General features: G+C 38.9%; 1 protein-coding gene across 1 annotated transcript; it reads left to right on the top strand.

Annotated features, from left to right (window-relative positions):
• The first annotated feature begins 2,465 nt into the window (after positions 1-2,465).
• On the top strand, positions 2,466-3,963 carry LOC137596208 (uncharacterized). Its single transcript, XM_068316519.1, has 4 exons — positions 2,466-2,631; positions 2,993-3,211; positions 3,555-3,659; positions 3,794-3,963. Exons 1-4 carry the CDS (start codon positions 2,466-2,468, stop codon positions 3,961-3,963), a joined length of 660 nt encoding a protein of 219 aa, XP_068172620.1.
• The last annotated feature ends 17,042 nt before the right edge of the window (positions 3,964-21,005 follow it).

Raw genomic sequence — 21,005 nt, 5'->3', positions numbered from 1 at the left:
GCTTCAGCCTGCAGAGAGATTTGAATGCCTTGAGAGATACATCATGTGCGTGTAGTACTTACAGTGATATTTTCATAATATTTCTGCAAGCTCAGTTGAACCATCTCCACTCTAATGAGCTCTTAATGAGTGTGAAACAGAGTGTGGAGTGCCAGATGCAGTGCCCCTTTAACCTAATAACTCATAATTGTGGTTCAAAGTCTAAACTACTGTGTGGCATAAATGGATGATGAGTATCAATCAGATGCCTTAAGGCAGGGGTTCCCAAAGTAGGGGGGCACAATTCCTGGGAATGAATGAATAAAAAATTGAGATAGCTAGCATAACATGGACAAGTTTCTGACTGAGGTCCATAAACACAAATCAGAGGATGGAGCAATGATGCCCAATGTGCCTCCACAGCAATTATCTTCCACAACAGAGAAGCAAAGATGTGATGACATATACTTAGCCTTCGGCCTCACCTGTAAAACCCCAAGCAACGAGGAGAGACCGCAGTGTGTGGTCTGTCTGAAAGTGCTAGCTTGTGACAGCTTGAAGCCAAACAAGCTAAGACGCTGCTTAGAGAACAAACACCCACATCACAAAGACAAGCTGGTTGAGTTTTTCAGAAAAAGAAAAAAAACAACAACTCCCATGCTCAACAGGCTGTTTTTACTAAGTGTGAATTGGTGCTGGCAAAAACTCAACTCGCCTCTTAAGAGGTTGTGGCGCAGTGTAAAAAGCTGCATACCATAATGAAGGAATGAATACTTCCCTGAGCTACAGACATAGTCTCGGCGATGCTTGATGGCTCTGCAGTCAGAAAACTAAGTGTCGTTTCTCTACCCAACAAAACCATTTGCAGGGGCATTGGTCACATATCAAAGGACGAGGAACACTATTTATAACTTATATCAGATTCATAGACAGAGATGACATGAAGGAGCAACTGCACAGGCTTCGGCTGTAACAAGTTCTTCGTGAAACCTGCATTCCTCACGGACACGTTTCACAAACTCAATGAAGTGAATTTGAAGTAGAAGGTGCAGCAGCAGTTTCAAAAGAAAAACAAAGATTAAAAAAAAAAAAGACTATTAAATTAGTTGTTGGCAATTTTAATTGTCAATCCTACCATGAGCAGGCAGTTTGTTGGTTAGTTCAGAGGAAGTGTAGATCCTGTTTCCTGATTCGAATTCGAGCTGGGTGACTCCCCATCCACTGGAATCTGCCAGAAGGCTTTGGAAACGTCCATAGGACTCTTATCAATCCAGACAAAAAAACTCACCTGCAATTTTAAAAAGAGGATTTTTGTTGCTGTATTGTTTGTTTTTGGAAAAAACAACAAATCTTTATAAATAAATTTAAAAAGATAAATTAAAAAAACAGGCCTATAGGCTCTCTTTTGTTGTTCATTTTACCAGATTATAACATCACATTATTAAACTGCTCACTTTAACCGATATGTCATTTTATGAAACGCCATGACTTAACGATTGAATCTGTGAGGTAATGATTTTGGTTTTCAACGTTTTAATGCATTTACAAGGTGTTTTAACAATTTAACTAAAGGCTCATCATGAGGAGAGAAAGGACTCTCCACAGAATCAGTAGCTCCTGACATGTTAGCAGCTAACATTGTGACATGTTAGCTGCTAACTTGTCAGGAGCTAACGATGGCTCACCGGATCCCACTGGCTCCACTACCGGGCGACCCCCCGGGGGCTCCAACCGCGCCCACCACAAGGTGGACAACTTTCGCCGTCGGAGTTCGTTTTATTGCCAGGATTCAGATTCCTCTGCAAAATTTCCCTCCTAAAAGTTTCTCTCTTCGCACAGCGATGCAGAGACACAGAAATAACAATAATAATAAGTATACACTTCCGTGATTCACTAGTTTCCCTTCGAATTTGGGCTGAAGCTGAAATCTGATTGGCTGCTCACTGTTTCGTTACTCGTTGGTTTTGCTACTTTCGCACCAGAGATGCTGCCTTCAAGGGCACCCAGGAAGATTTTTCATTTGACGAAAAAAGTAAAACAAACGAAACTACTGAAATAATTACCTCTACTTTTCAGTTTATCTTAATATTTAACTGGGTTCCATCAGCCTTTAATAAAAAAAGTCTAACAGTCTGTCATTCGCAATTATTGGTAAATAGTTTTCTTCGGAAAAAAACACCATTGAAACTATTTTTTCCGAGTTTCTTTTTCTATAATTTGCGTCAGTTAATGATCGAAAATACACAAGAAACAACCATATGAAGTTAAACCTTATCTTTATCTAAAACAGGGTTGAACTCCATTCAGTTTGTAACGTTGAAACAAGACAAAACGTGAAGACGTTGATTTTTCACACGTCATAGAGAAAACCCTCTAGAAGCGCTTTGATTTTATTATATAATACAGTACACTTTGTATAAGGAAGCTGGACGACATTGAACACAATGGTTTGATCCAGTTTAACAATCGGAGAAAACCAGTTCACAATGGACGACTTTATTCTTGAGACGACGATACGGGTGGCGTTAGAAGAGAATGATCCCTACTATAATGAATTCATAGATTTCGTGCTTTCACCCCACGCTGAACCACCTTCATGGTTCCTGAACGAGGAGATCCGGGACCAGATGGAGTTTCTCCACACTGAGGACGGTAAGGCCGTTTTTCTGTCAGCTGGAGTGAAATGTGATTAAAACCAGATGCTGTGCGGATGTTTACGGATCAATAATCACTTTTTAAAGCGCTGCTGAGCATTTACCTTAACACATGGGGAAGGAACCACCTTAAGACAAGTCATAAAACGAATTGATGGAATTTATAAATCAGATCTGATATCATAACATTCTCCAAAATATAAGTCCTTACTAATTGTATTTCCTACATATTGGGAAAAAAATAAAAAATAATTTTATATATATATATATATATATATATATATATATATATATATATATATATATATATATATATATATATAAATAAAAACAACCTTTTCTTTTTAAATATGTCGCAGTGTCGAACCCTGAAGTTAACACTGAAACTCCACCAGCTAGTGGTCAGCGTGTCGGTGACCCTGTGGAGAGTCCGGATGCTGAGGCGTTCATCCTGCCTTCTACTCCTCCTCCTCCTCCAGCCGATGTGATGATGGACAGCAGAGTCCACCTCCATCCCTTGCGTCACAACCCCTATTCACAGGCAGAAACACAAAGGGAGTGTCCCCACAATGAAGACGGTAAGATTGTTATTGTCAATAGAGTGAAATATGATTAAACTCCTGATGCTGTGTGGATGTTCACTGATCAATAATCTACTTTAAAGTGTCGTTGAGCACTTGCCTTCACACATGGGGAAGAAACCACCACATTTAAACTTTTAAAACAAGTCTCGTACAACAGAAAAGAAAGATGGATTGATGGAATTAACAAATCAAAGCTCATATTATGGCTCCTTCAAAATAAAAGTTTATGCAAATCGCTATTTCCCACATAATGAAGAAAAACAATCTTGTTAAAAAATATGAACAATAAAACTAAAGGTTTTTGTCTCTCTCTTTTAAAAAAAAAAAAATGTTGCAGTGTCGGACTCTCAAGGTGAAATTGAAACTCCACCAGCTAATACGCAGCATGTTGGTGACTCTGAGGAGACTCCAGGGGCTGAGGCATGTTCCCACACTGATGAAGGTGAGACCATTTTTGTCAGAGTGCAATGGCAAGTCATAAAAAATGTCATGTGGATGTTTACTGATCAATAATCAATTTTTACAACACAAACAAACAAAAAAACTAAAGGATGTCTTTGTTTTATCATTTTGCAGCTTCCGTATCTGAGAAAGGAACCCCACCAGCTCACAGGAAGCGTGCCTCAAAACAGGCCGGGGGGCACCTCATTCGCCTCACCTCCAGGGCCGCACGCAAAATCCTGCCAATTAGGGGCCACAGACATCGGATGGCCCCTAGTCATATAAGAAGAACAAGAAGACCTTGAGACAGATTGGCATTACTGTCCCCCTCCCTTTAATCAAACATTAAACATTAAATTTAAAAAAAATTAGAAAAAGGACACCAAAAACAATTATTTCATGTGAAAAAAATCCCTTTAGCCTTAAAAGAATAGAACACAACTGAATCAGCATTGTCCTTTTTTAGAATTACAATGAAGTAAAATGTTACACCACAAATGGAAAATGTAACCACACCTCTTTCTTAGTTTGTTGAGAAACGGGAGGACAACCAGGAATAAAAGCGCTACCTCAAGGACTTTTTAAAAATTCTTCTTGATTAATTAATAGCTGATTTCTCAACTGCAATTTTGTCTGATGTCTGTTTTCCTTTAAATAATACAAAATGAAATGAACGCGAATGAAACTCAAACCTAGAATGGGAATTGTTGTCCATATGCCAATAAGAAGAACCACTCATTAATTTCATTTTTTTGTGGACACATTGCCAGTAAAGTCACGCTGTTCAATTATTGTGTTGATCATTTATCAATAAACAGTTGAGATACCTTCAACTGCACAGTAATTATATTAAGGAATGGACGGGGCTGTGGACATGATTTGACAGACCAAAAAAAAAAAAGTCAGAGCACAAATCTCCTGCCAGTTTCTTTATTTTCTTGTAATCTCCACCAGGAAATGCTAGGGTCCATGTAGATTTGCTGCTCCGCTCATGTGAACCTGTTCTGTTGTGTTGACACCAACATGGTAAAAGCAGTCGACCTCTGAAAAGTTATTTTCATTTAACACTTAATTGTAAGTCAGTTCTACCTCAGGGAATAAACCGTAGGCAAATAAACAGCCAGTAATATTGTTGGTTTTAATTGTGTATTAAACAGCAAGTTGAGCTCTCTGGTCGCTCGTCCAAAACCAATTTGGCAGAAAAGTTCTTCATAACAATGGGTAGAGAGCTCTCAGAGAGTTGACACCTGGTTCGACACAATCCTCTGTCAAGAATTAATCATGCAGCAGCTCTCAAACATTTTATATCATGAGATGATCAGTGGTGGATTGAGTGGGTAGAACTGTTCTAGCTTCAAATCCACTGACTCATCTGTTCCCACTACCAAGATATAACAATCTTTTGTTCTGTAAAATTATTTCTTCTGTTTGTATCCATAAGCATTCTGAAAGCATGTGTAGATCCCTCTTAAATGAATGCAGAGCATGGAGTATCACTGGTCTTCAAGTGGATTAAAAAACAGGCTCCTTTCCAAGTTCTAACCAGGCCTGACCCCTCCCCCCCTGGCTTCCTAGACCTGTGGTCTTGGTGCCAGGTGTCACCCAACAGAGTCAGAGCTATCCACTTATGGGATTAATGTTGATGTATGTGGTTCATGAATGATCATCTTTGAATACCTCCCATTTGATCCTTCCCCCAGGGCAGGACAAAACCAACACGGGGGGATTACTTTAACGCCCAGTGCGACCGGGACCTTGATGATGTTCTTAACAGCTGTTGACTCAGGAGACAGAAGACCTTTTCCAGCTATACCGTCTAAAAACACATCTGTGAAAGTCATTCCAGGACATGTAAAGAGATTTATCTGCTGGTGCTGTCATTTGCAAACTGAGCCCTCTTTGGCGAGAACATTAAGCTGCTGTGATGGGAGCATCTGGACAACCAGAGGCAAGTGAGAACGGGGGCTGTTAAACACGTGTGTGTTGCAAGAATTTAATGGGAGTCATGTCCTCACCTTATTGTGTCTGACCTTGGGGCTTATCTGAAATCTGTGGTGATGTGGGGTCACTATGATGTTGTAAACGTGATGCTAACAGGAGTGGCAAGGCAGATTCTTTAGATTTCGTTCTGCAGCTTCTCTTCATAGCACTAAAGCATGCATTTGTCTTTGGACTACCCATTATCCCGGGAGAAAGGCAGGCGCTCAGTCAGCCATTTAAGCAGGCAATGTTAATAACACAAAAACACATATTCATCTGTTTGTGAATGGGTCTGCCAAACCGCTGCAAACCTCTGATAAACCCTTAATGGCCTTTGCGTTGGCGGGGCTGCAATCGCTGGAGAGCACCAACACATGCATTTGCATTAAGAAACATTTTATGGCTGTTTACGTTGGCCGATAACTCCCTTTCTGCTGTTATCCCTGCGCTCCTCTCCCGTTTCTATTCTGATTATGATTACCACTTCACGGCGGCCGAAGTTGGGGGGTGGTGGTAGATGGAGATTCAAGGTCAGGAGACAAACATGGATGAAACAAAGACAACCAGCTTAACTGATAACAAGTGACAGGACCCCTCCTGGGTTCTTTCTAAAGATACTACCATCTGTTTGACTCACAGCCTTAGTATGAAAGTCATACCGGAGCCTACCTTTTGTTATTATCACCTCAGACCAGGTGATGTCTTTGCAGAATTGATTTAACTCTTTGCTAGCAACATCATACATAGCTGAGGGATTTTCATGAACTTTGGTCGAATGGTTGGATATATAACAGGAAACATTGCATTCTGCGGTTGATTTGGGTAAATGGGCAAAAGCTTGCTTCCCTTTATTAATTACAAATCAAGCAATGGACAGATTATTGACACAGTTGGAACAATTGGGCATATACTGTGGAAGAATGGTCATTTTGGGTTAGACAAACTAATTTTTATATAAATGTGATTCCAAAGCCTAGGAATATATTGTCTTGGTCAAGGAGTCACGTGATGGTCAAACTATCATGAGATCATTGCTTATAGGCGCAATGAATTCATTCATTCATTCATTCATTCATTCATTCATTCATTCATTCATTCATTCATATTTTTGACCCCCTATTCCACTTTTGCGGGTCATGGGGGTTCCTGGAGGCTGTCCCGGCTAACTTACAGGTGAGAGGTGGGAGGACAATCAGCATAGTTCTTCATTTTTGAAACAAAAAATAAAAACTCAAATATTTCTGGAAAATTTGGCAGCAGAACGATGAGACGAACATATCAAAGAGAAGGGACAACACTTTCCATTTTGCAAAAATTGCAGATTCTGTCCTTTACCCTCAGATATGTTCCACCTTATGAGGGTGAAGGGCAGCACAGCACACGGTAGAAGTACTGGGTAGGAGGTAGAAGTGTCCATCGTTTGCAAGACCCTTTCTTCCACATCTCAATCCAACTCATTTAGCATTTTTCTAATATACCGTCAGCTCGGACAGTAAACAATTCAAGACAGGTATATTCAATACCTTCTGCATCAAGTGTAGTATCTTTCAGTTTTAGTGCAAACTTGTTTTCCAATCAGGCAGTACAGCCTCTCTTTACAATGCCCCTCACAAACATAGCTGACGATCAATGCTTTTACCTGCAACTGTGTCACAGCTAAAGAAACTATTTCCTGGCTGTATCTTCAAGGGAATGAGGTCCAAACTGGCCTCTTTAGAGCAGCCTGTATGTCTGAGTGCATGACAACTTATGTTACATAAATTATTTTTAAATGTTGTGTGTCCGTTTGATAATCGTCCATCATCACATGAAACTCTTGATGAACCTACAATTATATATGTATATAAAAATCCTATCCAGCATGAAAGAAAAGAGTAGCCATCATCGCCAGTCGAGGTCGGTGCGACAGGCGATGATCAATACAAGAGGAACGGTGTTGGGGCAGGGCCCTACCATCGCACTCTTTTTGACAAATGAGCCTGGCTTTGTGAAGCAGACAGCGAAAACAAATACCTTCTGCCCGGGGCTCTGCAATTTGAGGTAAGTGACATTCTTTGGAATGAGCGAAGGCACAACAAAAGAAGAAAAGATAAATGTGTTACTACAGAGGAGAAAGGATGGGATGCTTATAGCTGTAGCTCCAGACAGAGGGAAGAGAAAACCTTTTATCACATCCAATATACCCACAGCATAGTTTTAGTCTACAGAGTGCATAAAAACAATCTCCTTTTTTCACAGGAACATGCTTCTTACACTGAATGCAGCATACCTTGTAGTGGCCAGCAGGGGGCGACACAAAGAGGCTAAACTTTATCCAAAACTTTAAAAAAGAACAAACTTCTCACCTGATTTATTGACTCAGTAAACAGTTTCCTGCCGTTTTTATGGTCTTGGTGGCTAGTTTAGAGTCTTAAATACAGCATGATGTTCATTTTTATGGTACCAGTTGGGGTAAAATAAACTTCCAATAAAATAGCACTTTATTATGCACATTCATGTGGCTTTCAACTACTTTTTGGGTGTTACCTTTGCTTTAAGCCATGAATTTTGACCTGAATTCAAGTTAACTTTCGCATTTAAGTCACCTTAAAAAGTTTTGCCGAATCTTTCTTTCGACAACAAGCAATCAGCCGCCATTTTACATTTAGATTTAAGCTGTTTCTAGCTTCCAATTTATCAGAGTTAACCTTTATCTTATTTAGCGAGTTGAGTATCAACCATTTGTTCTGCCAAGCTTTCAGTCAGATACATCTCTCCCCCATCTGTCCGCTGACAAATAATCTATTTTACAGGATATTGGTTTTTACCAACTAAGAACCAAACAGCTACACTTTAACCAATTTCAACTGGAGTATTGCTCCAACAAAACTCTGTCCTCCTCTAAAAGAATATGATGAAAAATACACAGATGACATTCAGATGACAGCAATTTCGCGAGGTATTTTGGGACAATTTTGCAGAGATCTTTCAGAGAAAAATCAAAATAACCTGCGCTCTCAGTCACTGACTCCAGGCACCTCCACAGACAGACTATTGACTCCAAATAAACTGGAATATTTGGAAACTAAACAGTTTGTTGACAATACAAAAAATAAGGCAGTGAAGGTGTGAACATAAACCTAATCTCATCAACCAGCCCCTTGAGTAGTCCACGATAAAATTAGTTCAGTGACACTGAATATAATGTGTTGATAGGCTTATTTGTCACTTTAATGAGCTTTGACACAGGAAATTTGAGAGTATCTTCGGATACCCAGCAGCTCCCTGATTGTCCTTTTTTCTGTCTTGCTTGTGCCTCTCTGCAGATTTCAGAGATGGATACTGAAGCCAGTTGCTTTTGCTCAAATCTTAAGGATGATAAGGTCAGAAATTTTACCATGCAACTGGCCAGAATAACCTTTTCATCCTGAGACACAGATTGGAGCAATAAATGAATAAATCACAGACTAATGTGATTCATACCGGATGTGATAGTCCTCTAATCGTCCGCCTCTTAAGCATCTGTGACTGATGCCCATAGGGCCAGCAAACACCTCCTATATTCCAACAACACCCTCTCATAATGGACTTTTAATGGCAGTATAATAGGTTTTATGGAGTAATGAATTTACTGTAATTGTTGCCTTGGGTGGCAAGAAAACAGCAGCACAATACAAGAAACCATTTCAGCTGATCCTTGTTCATGGTCACAGCTGTATTCTGGCAATCATCAGCTTTCATAGAAAGTGTTTCTCCCCAGGAACTTGTGAGAATCAAGTCACCACACTGGATAATACTACCCAGGATCAACAGTAAAGCATATATAGATAGTGACACAGTTTCTCAACAATGAAGAGAAAATCCTATACTCTTGTTACACAGAACTATTACTGATTGTCACCCACAGTTTGATATCTTCAATGCAATTAATGTTACTGAATTGTCAGCAAAACTGGAGAATTCTGTTTAAGTGGAAATGTCTGGTTTGTTGGAGTATTTGCAGAGCGCCATGAAACCACTTATCAGTGTCTCCTCCCAGGTTGACTGGTCATGATTAGAGTGCTGCTGGGGTTCACAGTGGCTCAGTTAATCCATGTGGTGAGACAAATACATACTGTGAGAGCTGATTATGTGTCCCCACTGGCAGTCGAACGAACCAAGAGGGGTTGAAAGTGTCATCTCATGAGGTTTAGTAGCGGGATTGGACGTCTTTTGGTGTGTGTGAGTCTCTCAACACCCAGACGGCGATCAATAAGTCACATTCTGATGTTGTAGGATAATAAGTCCATCCAGTCATTTCTATCCAATCCAGTGGACAAACCCTTTAGGTACTCCATATGTTAACATGCATCAAGTGCTATTTTCGATGCCATTCAGCGTATGTCAAGACGTTTCAAACAAGTTGCGTACCCTTGGAGCTCCTGAGAGATGAAGCTGCATGACGTGAGTTCTAAATATATGAATTAATATAATATGCAGTCGCATATTGATAGGGACAACGATAGCAAGAAAGAGCTCTTTAAAGTGCAATCAAGATCCATGACCAATCTGCACATGACCTATGTATGTGTAATGTATGTATTTTAGAAAGTACGTTACGTTAATTTAAAATTTACTAATTCAATTAAATAAAGCGTACTTGTCAGATTAAAACGCCTCAGAATTCATAGCTGATGCTTGTCAGACATGTTGAACATCATGTACTTTCTTTTCCCTCCATCGGTTAGGAAGCAGGCCCACTGCAGTGATCAGAACAGAGTGTAAATAGCGAACAAGAGAGAAACCCCTCCAGGAGAGTTATGAGCACTGCACGACAAAGCTGCACTGATCTTTTATGGATTTAAACAAATAGACCTCCAGCACCGGTAAGGAGGCTGGTGCAGCTGCGGTCGAAAGCACAAATGAAAATTTAGAGTTTAATGCAGAGATCCGACAAGCGCCTGTTCACCCAACTGGCTAATAAGGATCGGGGTTTTATTTTCTAGCTGGCTGCTTTGTTTTCACAAAACACACACGGAGGCAGGAAGCCATGTCGAGGTGAGGTATTCTGTTGGTAGGGGAGGATACGCCAAATCCAAGCTACACGCAAATGCACCAGGGTCACAATGAAAGAGAAGGCAGGAACACTGAGTGGAACTGGTCTGTGGATATCAAGCATTCACTGATATACACAAATATTCATAGACTTTTTTATTGAATGAATAATTGACTTACTTTGTTGAGGAGTAAACAGATTTTAATATGATATTCCGGAGGGGGAAATAGAATTAGGATGTAACATAATCCAAGTAAACATCGGTTCTCTCTAAAAAAAAGTCTGTAAAGCAGCAATAATTACATGCAAATATAGTCTAAATATTAGTGTTGCAACAGGGAATGTGAGTAAGACTGAAAAAATACAACAGAAACCCTTTATACACTTACGAATTAGCTGACACAGGAAACAATGTTTTAATATCATACACTTTATATACAAATTTAACTGATAATCAATAGGGCGTGAAATGTCTTCATAAAATTTCAGTATAAAATGAAGATTGAAACATGCTCAGTAATTAATTTGATGCTGGCACAAAAAACTAAACCACAAGAATTTCTCAAAGAGCAAGACTGCAAATTATTTTTTGTTAAATGATTGAACTTTCTACTTTACTAGCTTATTAAATTCACACTTTTGTTATAACATTTTTCTTCTAATATTTGATTTAAACTGGAACTACTGACATCTACAAGATTCATTTCAACAAATACTTTGACAACCGTTGGAGACGGAGCTCAATTAAACCCCGCCGACCCCGGAGGGGGAAGCATCTCCCCTCATGGGAACAGAGTTGAGCTCCTGAACAAAGGAAAACAAAAAAACACTTTCAAGAAGACAAGGAGGAATCAGGCTGGGAAATCCTGACACTATATTTTATGAAGCTGATGTGCAGAATGCAATTTATGTTGTAATAAGTTCTGTATACATTTAATGTTGTGTTATTTCCTCAGCAGGTGTGCTCATAAGATCTTCCAAAAGTCAGTATAGGTACACGTTTTTGGATTCAAAGCGGTGATGTATTGTGATTGTCAGTGTTCGTCAGTTTGTCTGGCTGTTCGTCCATCCGTTACTTAGTCCACCAAATATCTTCGCAACCTTCGCAGATGGAAAGATGCAACAAAAAGCACATTACTCAGGCAGCAAAGGGGATGAAAATGAGATGCTGACCTTCGCCTTGAGAAAAGTTGGTCAAGGTCAAATTCCAACTTTTGTACACTCAGAAACCGGATAAGATGGAAAGACGAGGGAGAAGGCCAGTGTGAGTAAAGCACTAGTTTTGATCTATGAAAGTAGGTCAGAGTACTAGCTTTAATCTTTGATCTATGCAAGTAGGTCAGGGCAGAAAAATTTAATTCAGGGGTGTCGCGGGACGGTATAGTCTTTGACTGCCTTGGTTCTGGTTCCATTTTGTCTTTCATCTGTAAAGGAAGAAGGGCTGACTGACAACTCATTGGAGACTGAAAAAGTTTGTGCTTCCTTCATTTTCTCCATATGCATGAACGTTCACAGTAATCAAAATTTGATTAGTGTTTCTGAATTAAGTTGGGATGAAAATCTGATTATAAGTGCATCACTTTGCAAACCTCTGATGTCAGGACCGCAAACCTTCACCCATGAGCTGAATGCACTTAAGCACATGTATGATTTACAGGAACAACATTAGTATCTGAATTTCAAGAAGGCATCACTAGTTAGATGTAAATTCTTCTCAGATCATGTCAGAATATATGGAAACCGACAAGCAGTCAAATGAATTGAACAGGGATGTTTGAATCGCATGCGACTGCAGTGCACATGTACTGTAAGCTGAACATAGCTGTTGACACCACAGCGTCTCCCGATGGGAAATATTAGAGGCGGAGGTGGGTGGAAAATCTGCCTTTTAAAACAAATTTGTATTCTTTAAAACACTCTGAGGTTATCCACCCTCACATCACATTGCCTAGTTTCTCCAAATATCAACCTGCCTGACCATCGCCTGATTTTACAGAGTCGTCATTAGCTTTCTCTGTTGACTCACAAACAATTTGGTCTCCCATTTTAATTACTCCATGTCTGTTATGCTTAGTTAGTTAATTATCCATATGGTGGAAGGTATCTTGGGAGCTAATTTTGCTAGCGGAGGAGTGCAGCATCCCAGCCCTGCAACTCGGAGTTACAGTTGTTCGGTTTAGATGAAAAATATTTTTCTTTCAAACAATTTTTATAACATAATTTTCCATCTCATTACTACCTGACATCTGCTGATTGTGTCAGATCTATTAAGAGTTTAACATTTTATTTGCTGCAGTGAAATGAAGCATCATGGTTTTGAATCCATCAGCTGTTGCTGATTTATTTACAAGACAACTGTTTGGTCATATTAAATGTTTACATGATGTTGCATACATGATATCACACTGAAAGACTGGGTTTGGACCTTTATTATTTTCTCTTTTTACCAGTGGAGTGTCCTTCAATGATGAAATGAGGTTGCTGCACCATAATGCCAGTCAGTCGCTTTTGTTCTCTTATGTGGGACATTTTCTAGAAATCTGAGGCGCAATTTCGCATTTTGCTCTGATGATTCTGTAACCATAACAACAAATGAATTGTTTCTTAAATTGAACAATGATTTGTGTTATTATTGAGCATGTTTGCTTGTTTTTTTTTTTTTCCCATGGAACCACTGAGCCTGAAACAAATGAAAGTTGAACTCTTCTGTACGTGTTTAAATCTAAAGATTGACTGGGCTGCTGACTCTTACACTGGATTGGACATTGAATACGAAAAAAAATTAAAAAAAGTAATTCAACCAGTGGTAAGAGTTGTGTTTACCAGTTATAATTATATAATTATAATTAACTATAATTATATAAAAGTTACACATCATTTGTAACTTTTTTACAAAGGATGTGGAGTTAGTGCTGTAAAATAACTTCACTATTGAATGAATGGATGGAAAACTAACCTTACATGACTGTAGTGAAAATAATGGGCAGAACATTCACACAGTTTTGACGTAATTGCCAGCAAACTTTGAGCGGTGCATATTTTTACATGTGAAGATTTCTGAACCAGCAGTTTTGTGGATTCCTTCCTAAAGTCGTTAGGAACGATCAGCACATAGAGAAAAAAAAATGCTGATGTGGAGTACAGCTCGCTCACATTGACTAAATTGCGTATTGACAAGCTCACCAATTTCCCGTGGTCCTTCATATAAAAACTTGATTACTACTGGCAATCAGCATCTGGTCTGATTGGATTGGCTCCTTCCACCAACCTGGCCTCTCTGCTTTCTATCCCACCGATTGATTTCTTTGTCTCCACGTTTGTCCGGGCCCCTCCGTGAGCCCTGGACCAGAAAGCAATGTATTAAGTGCTTGTTTGGATCAATCTAATGTGCAGTGATAGCACATTCACAAAGTGCTGACTGGCTGGCAAAACTCATTAATTTACCAAACAGTGTTTTTGAAAGATCCCAGTGCTTCATTACGTGCATGTAAAATCCACATAGTGGACACCTGCAAAGCCCACAAACAAGATCTTGGGAGGAAGAAAATATGAATGCAGAGAGGATAATTAAGTTATTGGAAGAGAATTAGCATTTTTTAACCAGGTGTGGAAATTAAACACCCGAGTCATTTCAGACACAGCAGATAAATGCAACATGCATGAAATTAAAAAAACACAACAATAAAGTGCACACACACACACACACACACACACACACACACACACACACACACACACACACACACACAAGATTATGCAACGGATGTGAGTTATTAAAGGTTGTGAAGTATTTTTACAAAAAAGAATCAGCAATTCTCCAGCAACCTGTTTGCAAAAGGCATTCTGTCTTTTTTCTCCTCAGGAGGAAGAAATAACCCAGTTTAACAAAACAGTTTTTTGTTTATAAAGATGGAAAATTTTTTTAACTACATTAAAAAAGAAAATCTGATGCTATAAATATGTTGCAAAAGAAATTCAAACACACGGGAGTTTCCAGAAGCAATTGAAATATGATGTGAAATGTATTCCAGGCCTGATGTTGGCGATCAACACCACAAAACACTTTCTCCTGCAGCTCTGTTAAAAAAAATTAAGAGATAATGGGGAATGCATGCATTTCATGCCAAAAATATAAACTAAAACTGTGTTCAAAGACCCTGCCTAATAAAAATCAGCTAAAAAAAACTTTTTCTATTTAATTGACTTAGGTCTTTTAGCTTGATTGCAGACATAATTAGTCAAACGTGGTGGACTGGGAAGGTGCACATATTGCCTTGTGGGTTTGGATTTATTTTTATCCAAATTAAAGCGATACTGAATAAGAACCTGAATCCACTAAATATATTTCACAGTTCTCTGAAAAGTTTTAAATAATTCTTGTGGAAACATTTAATTTTTTTTTTTTTTAACTTTTAACATTTATAATTGGGTCTGCAAATCAAGATGTGAACACTTTGTGCATTTAGCTGCAGCACTGACCAATAAGCTCTCAGAACTGATCAGAAGCATTTGGTTCTATTGTTTTGCATGTACAGACTAAAAGGGAATACTCGGCTCTTAATAACTGGTTTCCTGGGAACCAGTATTCTTTTTAAATGTTAGATTTAATACATCTGTTCAGCATACAAGGTAATAATTCATTTGCTTTGCCATGGTAACAAAAAGCATCACCCGGGAGACCTCACATCAATAAAAGGACATGAATAGCTATGACAGCAGCATTGAAAATACAGATAACATATTTTCTGTGCATCACCTAATGTGAAAAAGGGACATGTTCAATGACACATTCAGCTCAAACTAACATTTATTTGCAGGGTCTTGGTGCCAGACCCTCTTCAGGTCTACACCATCTTAAATAGTTGGCTGGATGTTCACTTTTTCTGCATGAACGTGACAGCAGCCCTTTTTAGCTGTTCTAAATGTGACTCAGCTCACAGCTTTTTTCCCCACTAGAAACTATGACTTTTACTGGTTTTAAAAACAGAAACTGACTCTACTGAGATATTGTGTCACTATCATAGCATAGGTAATTTCAAGGGTGTCACACAGAGAAAAGTGAAGTTACTAAAGCAATTAGACTAATTCTATTCGTACTGGCCAATAGTAATAAGCCCTACCTGGCAATAAAAAATATTCACCTCTTCCATTTTTTGTAGTTGTACTGGTATCAATCAAAAGAAATTGCAGGTGAAGGATGTGTAGAATGGTGGGATTTGAATAAGAGTGTGAGGTTTGATTGAATGTGCCCTGTGCCTCTCTGAAACGCAGGCTCTCATTACTTCACCTTCCCATCAAACTGTGTTCCTTCATAAAAGGGAAGCAAGTGAAGTGTCGCAGTGAACCCTTGAATTTCATTAGGAGGCTTATTTTTGGGCTCATCCAATTTTCAAGCCTCTTGTGTCATTTCCAAAACTGCAAGTTTAATAAGGGAGGGAGGTGGTGTTTGCCACATTGATCCTTTTCTGTTATGTTTTTTCCCCCGGTGAATTCAGTAGTGCTAAATCAGCATGTCTTTCTCTCCAAGCAAGGAAAAGAAGTATTGAATTATCGAAAACTGTATGGACAGTGGAATTTCAGGAGTCCATGCACTGCATCTTTAACCCGGTTGGGACTAGCGATTCACAATGAGCTGAAACTGCTGCAGAAAAAAAAGCAGCAGCAATGTTGTCTTGTCTTCAAAGGTCTATTAAAACCTGCAGGTGGCGCAGTCTGTAAATCAGCTCAAGCCAATAGGGGCTGGTTTTTGAATGTATGCCATGTCACCTGCTGCAACAGCCAATTAAATCACAGTGAAGTCAGACTAATATGGATGTACAGAGAGTCCTTTCTATGCAGATGATACATTGCATACTTGATTGGTAGTGCTATAAAACCTTATTTCTCTCACTTCATTGCTGACTGACTCTGAATTGGACTCAAATGTTCTGTATTTTTACTGAATTGCTTCATTTTAAAAGTGTCAACTTACTTTTTATTCTAAAAATGAAATATGTGTAAAATCTGGTCCTTTTACCTATGAGGGCTGAATAGCACAAGAAACCCTCAGGGTACCGCTGTTAAATTAGTTTTTGGTTGAGAATATAAAGTGGACCAGACAAACATTTTCCAAACCAACCTGAAAGTTTTATTCAAGATAGGTAAGTGAGGACCCATATGTCCAGTGAAAAGTTAAAAATTATTCTTTTTTGCTCACATGAATGTAGACCAATGAAGGAAAATATATGATCAAGTATATTCTTAAGTTTAGTATTTACTTTACATTTCACTTAATAATATTATGATTTTAGAGTTTAGAAATATATTGTGTAATGGACGTCCACCGCTTAGTGGCGGGCGCCAGCTGTTTAACTTGTCTTGCTTTCTGTTTAAGGTGAAGACTAGGAGTGGAGAACCGTACAAGGGAGAACCAACCAATCAGAGAACAGCACGATGTATATGAACTAATGTTATAGTGGCCCTTCCTTAAGGTGGAGCCTAGTTGATGTTTACTATAAATATTCTGGGATTTTATGGGCGTGTTGTTCCTGCCTCCTGTTGCGGTTCATATAACACAAGATTTTGTGTTAGGGACAGAGAACCAAGGGCAGAGGCGTAGAAGTAGAAGAACCTGCTTGTCCTTTATTATGCTTTCTATTTTACTTAAAACTATTTTTCCTTTTGTGTTGCTCCAATAAAATACCAGTGGATTTGTTTCCTTGTGTTCACTTCTGAACACAAGGAAAGTGGGTTGAAGCACTTCTTCTGTCCACAGTGGACAGTCCTGCACATCATATTTTACCTCATATTTTTGCCTCTTTTTTATATTTTAAAATTAGTCACAATATTAATTTTCAGTTACTTTGTTTCATGATAAAACACTGTTGCTCTACAGATGTTGTGTTTTATGAATGGATTTTCACATTTTGGTTAACAATTCCTTTAAAGCTTCTAAGAGCAAAGAAACTTGTTTTTTTTTTTTTAACTTTATTAGAATTTGGTGTTTATTAAAACCCCCTCACTGAATTCAAAATCTTAAATATGCATCCTGGTAAACTCAAATCGCTTCTTAAAGAGGATGGAATTGCAGTATTATTTGAAGCCCAGAAGACACACTGGCAGGATGCTTCTTAGTTGATTGACAATAAACAATGAATATCTTTTTTTTTTCATCCACGCAGAAACACGAGGGAATTCGATTACTGTATGTTTTCCTAATGTAATGATCGTGGCCTCAGGAGGAGACGGCAGATGGATGCTCCTGACCCTGAAGATGAGAGTGATTGATGCCTTTGAGACAAATAATAAACTTCATTGTGTTGGTTTGATTTCACATGCCCATGTGGGTTCAGGGACGGCTGGTGGTATCACTCTGTCTTTTCTACTTTATGTCTTCTTTGGTCTCTTTTAACATGGTGAGGAATTTATAAATGGGATTAAATTACCTTCCAGTCTGTTAAATATGAAATTAAGCAAATATAGTTTCAGGCAATAGACCTAGACTTTATATTAGTGATAAAATGTCATATGCTTATGCATCCAATATCAAAATATACGATTATCCACAGCTCATTAATTGATCCAGATAGTTGCCTCAGGTGATGAACAGGATTTCCACTTCAACAGGATTTTTCACTTGGCTATGAGTATGATGCTTGTTGATTGGAGGGGTCGGAGTCTGATTAAAATGAGGGGAGACCCTTCAGCAGCGCCAGAGGAGAAGTTTGGATATTTGTCACCAAAACTCAAGGAGGTGGAGATCAATGACTGTTTAACGGTGTCAGCTTCATGAGTGAAGGAGACGAGAATTAAAAAGAAAGAGGTTCGGCCATCTCGTTTGGGGATACGCTACACGCAGTAATAGATTACATTGATAGTAATGGATTTTCAAGGAACTCAAACACTGGGTAGTATAACACATAACCCTTTACCGATACAGACCATAACATTCTGCATCTCTGCAGAATCATTTGGGTTAGAACTATAAAGAAAAATGAGAATGTTGATGCATTTAGGTTTATAAAGGCTGAAAGAAGCATTACCAGCTGGCATGTGATACACACACACACACACACACACACACCACACACACACACGCACGTACGCACGCACGCACGCACGCGCACACACACACACACACACACACAGATAATTGCGTGATGCCCTGCCAGACTCTCCTGTAGACGTGATGATCAAGAATCCTAAACCTCTCCATCCTCCACAGGCAGACGGTCGTCTTTTGGGAACCTGCATGCTGGCAGATAATCTCTCAAACTGTGGTCCATAATGAGGGAAATGTTTCATCCAACAGGAGTTGATATTATCTCTTTTTTCCAGCCCAAACAAAAATAAAAATGAGCAGTTTGAACAACATTTAAAACAAACATAGCTATAATGGTGATCTGAGACACGCTGAACACTTCAATATATCGACTGCTGCCAACCAGAAACACATTTATGTCCAATTTTTGTGTATCTAAAATAGAAATCTTGTGAAGAAAGGTTTTCTTTAATGTTGCATCTGGAGGTACATTGCATCTGGATTGCTTGTAGATTGTCTGTGTAGGTGATAATATACAATATTCTAATAACAGAGCAGTTCTGACTGAAATGGTTTTATCTTTATCTTATTTTAACTTTGATAAAGATCCCAAATTATAAAGCAATTATAATTAACCCACAGCAACGCATCTGCCATACAAGTCTGACCTTTCATACACTCACATTGAATATTAGAAGAGGGCTACATGTTTCATGACATCATGGAACATATCCTGCGGCCTTGTTCAGGTATTTTGAGGTCATGTGTTGTTGTTTTTAAAAAGCTTTCATATCAATGATTTATTTTAATGAAGGATGTAGCCTTTAGCTGGGCTTCACCAGTGTCTCTCCTTACAAAGTTTTACTCTTATCATTTCAGGGGGTAAAAAAAAAAATCACAATTCAAATTTTAGAATTGATTCTGAAACTCATTAGCTTAATAAAACTGTTATCACATTAAATAACAGACAGTAGAGGTAAGGACCTGTCTGTACTTTCCGTTCTGCCAACCTTCTAACACAAGACGCAGCTACATGACGGCCGTCCTCCCACGCAAACGAGAAGCAAGCCATATAGCCAACCTGTGAGAAACACCTCTCTCCTTCTATTTCTCCTCTAATTAAGCTCTTATCATTTCACATCACCCTTTCAGTCACAGCCAGAAGGCAGGATTGAGAGGCTGAAGTCCTTGGGCAGGACAGAATTATATTTTTTCTTGAAAAGTGACTGCTGCAGGCCTTGAATTGATTAAAAGAACTGTCTGTCCTATCTGTAGAGGTCCAGACCTTTTCAGTGCGGAGACAGAGGACGACAGGAACGTATCAAGGACCTCTGTCAGTCAAGGCTTTGACACAAATGTGAGATGTTCAGATCTCCACACTCCTGAAGCAGAACCCCTCATACGTTAGTGAAAAAAAAATGACTGTTTGCTTCTTGTTCTTCATTATTGAAGTCGACATACTGTATATCTACTACATATCTCCTGTCTACACCCCTTTGCAATTTGAATGTCTGCTGCCAATACCATCACTGTCATTATTCAGTCCTGCAGATTTGCAGATAGTTTTCATTTCATATTACTATATTGCATACTAATGCACCTTGGCTCACATTATTGCAGGGAAGGCCACACTGGAGCATGCATTACCAAAATCCATCAACTCTCGGGGGCTAATAAATTTAATTTTCACTCATGCATTTGGGAGCAGTAGTTTCTGTGCCATGAGGATAATATCAGCAGTGGGTCTGCTTTCTCATGTCAATACCATCAAAAACACATTTAAGTGAATCTTCCAATAATATTTCTGTCCTTTATTGAATTTTTGCACATTAAAGATGGGAATATATATTGAAGACTTACACTGTCTGCAATGTAGCAAGGCTGGTGTTCATTATTTTCACACTACTTGTTGAAATAAAGATATTTCTCACTGATGGAATGTATGTCTGGAAATAGATTGAGACCCAATGATGTGATCCTCTTGTACCAGAAAACAATCTAGATTGTCTTTGAATGTGTTGTGAGGTCAACGTGATTATCGCTATATGACAGACAAGATGCTGAATCAACAAGCAATCTAGCCAATGAGGCTTGAGACTTTGCATCGCATGTAAGAACCATCAGCTTAAAAAAAATTTCATTCTGCAGAACAAATTCAGAAACGCAGGAGTAATTCGATCATGAAATAGACCAAGTGCGCTCGGGGGAGAGGGAGGACATCCTCACTTTTCCTTCCTATCCCAAATGAAGTGAAAACTTTCCTTTTAGCAATGTTCATCCACGCATAATGAAAACCAATCTTTCCCGCATGAAACAAGAAGTTCAGTGGACTG

The sequence above is a fragment of the Antennarius striatus genome, chromosome 6 (genome assembly GCF_040054535.1).
Source record: "Antennarius striatus isolate MH-2024 chromosome 6, ASM4005453v1, whole genome shotgun sequence".
Classification (NCBI taxonomy): Eukaryota; Metazoa; Chordata; class Actinopteri; order Lophiiformes; family Antennariidae; genus Antennarius; species Antennarius striatus.
Note: the sequence above shows the minus strand (reverse complement) of the source record. Positions and strands in the feature narration are given on the sequence as shown.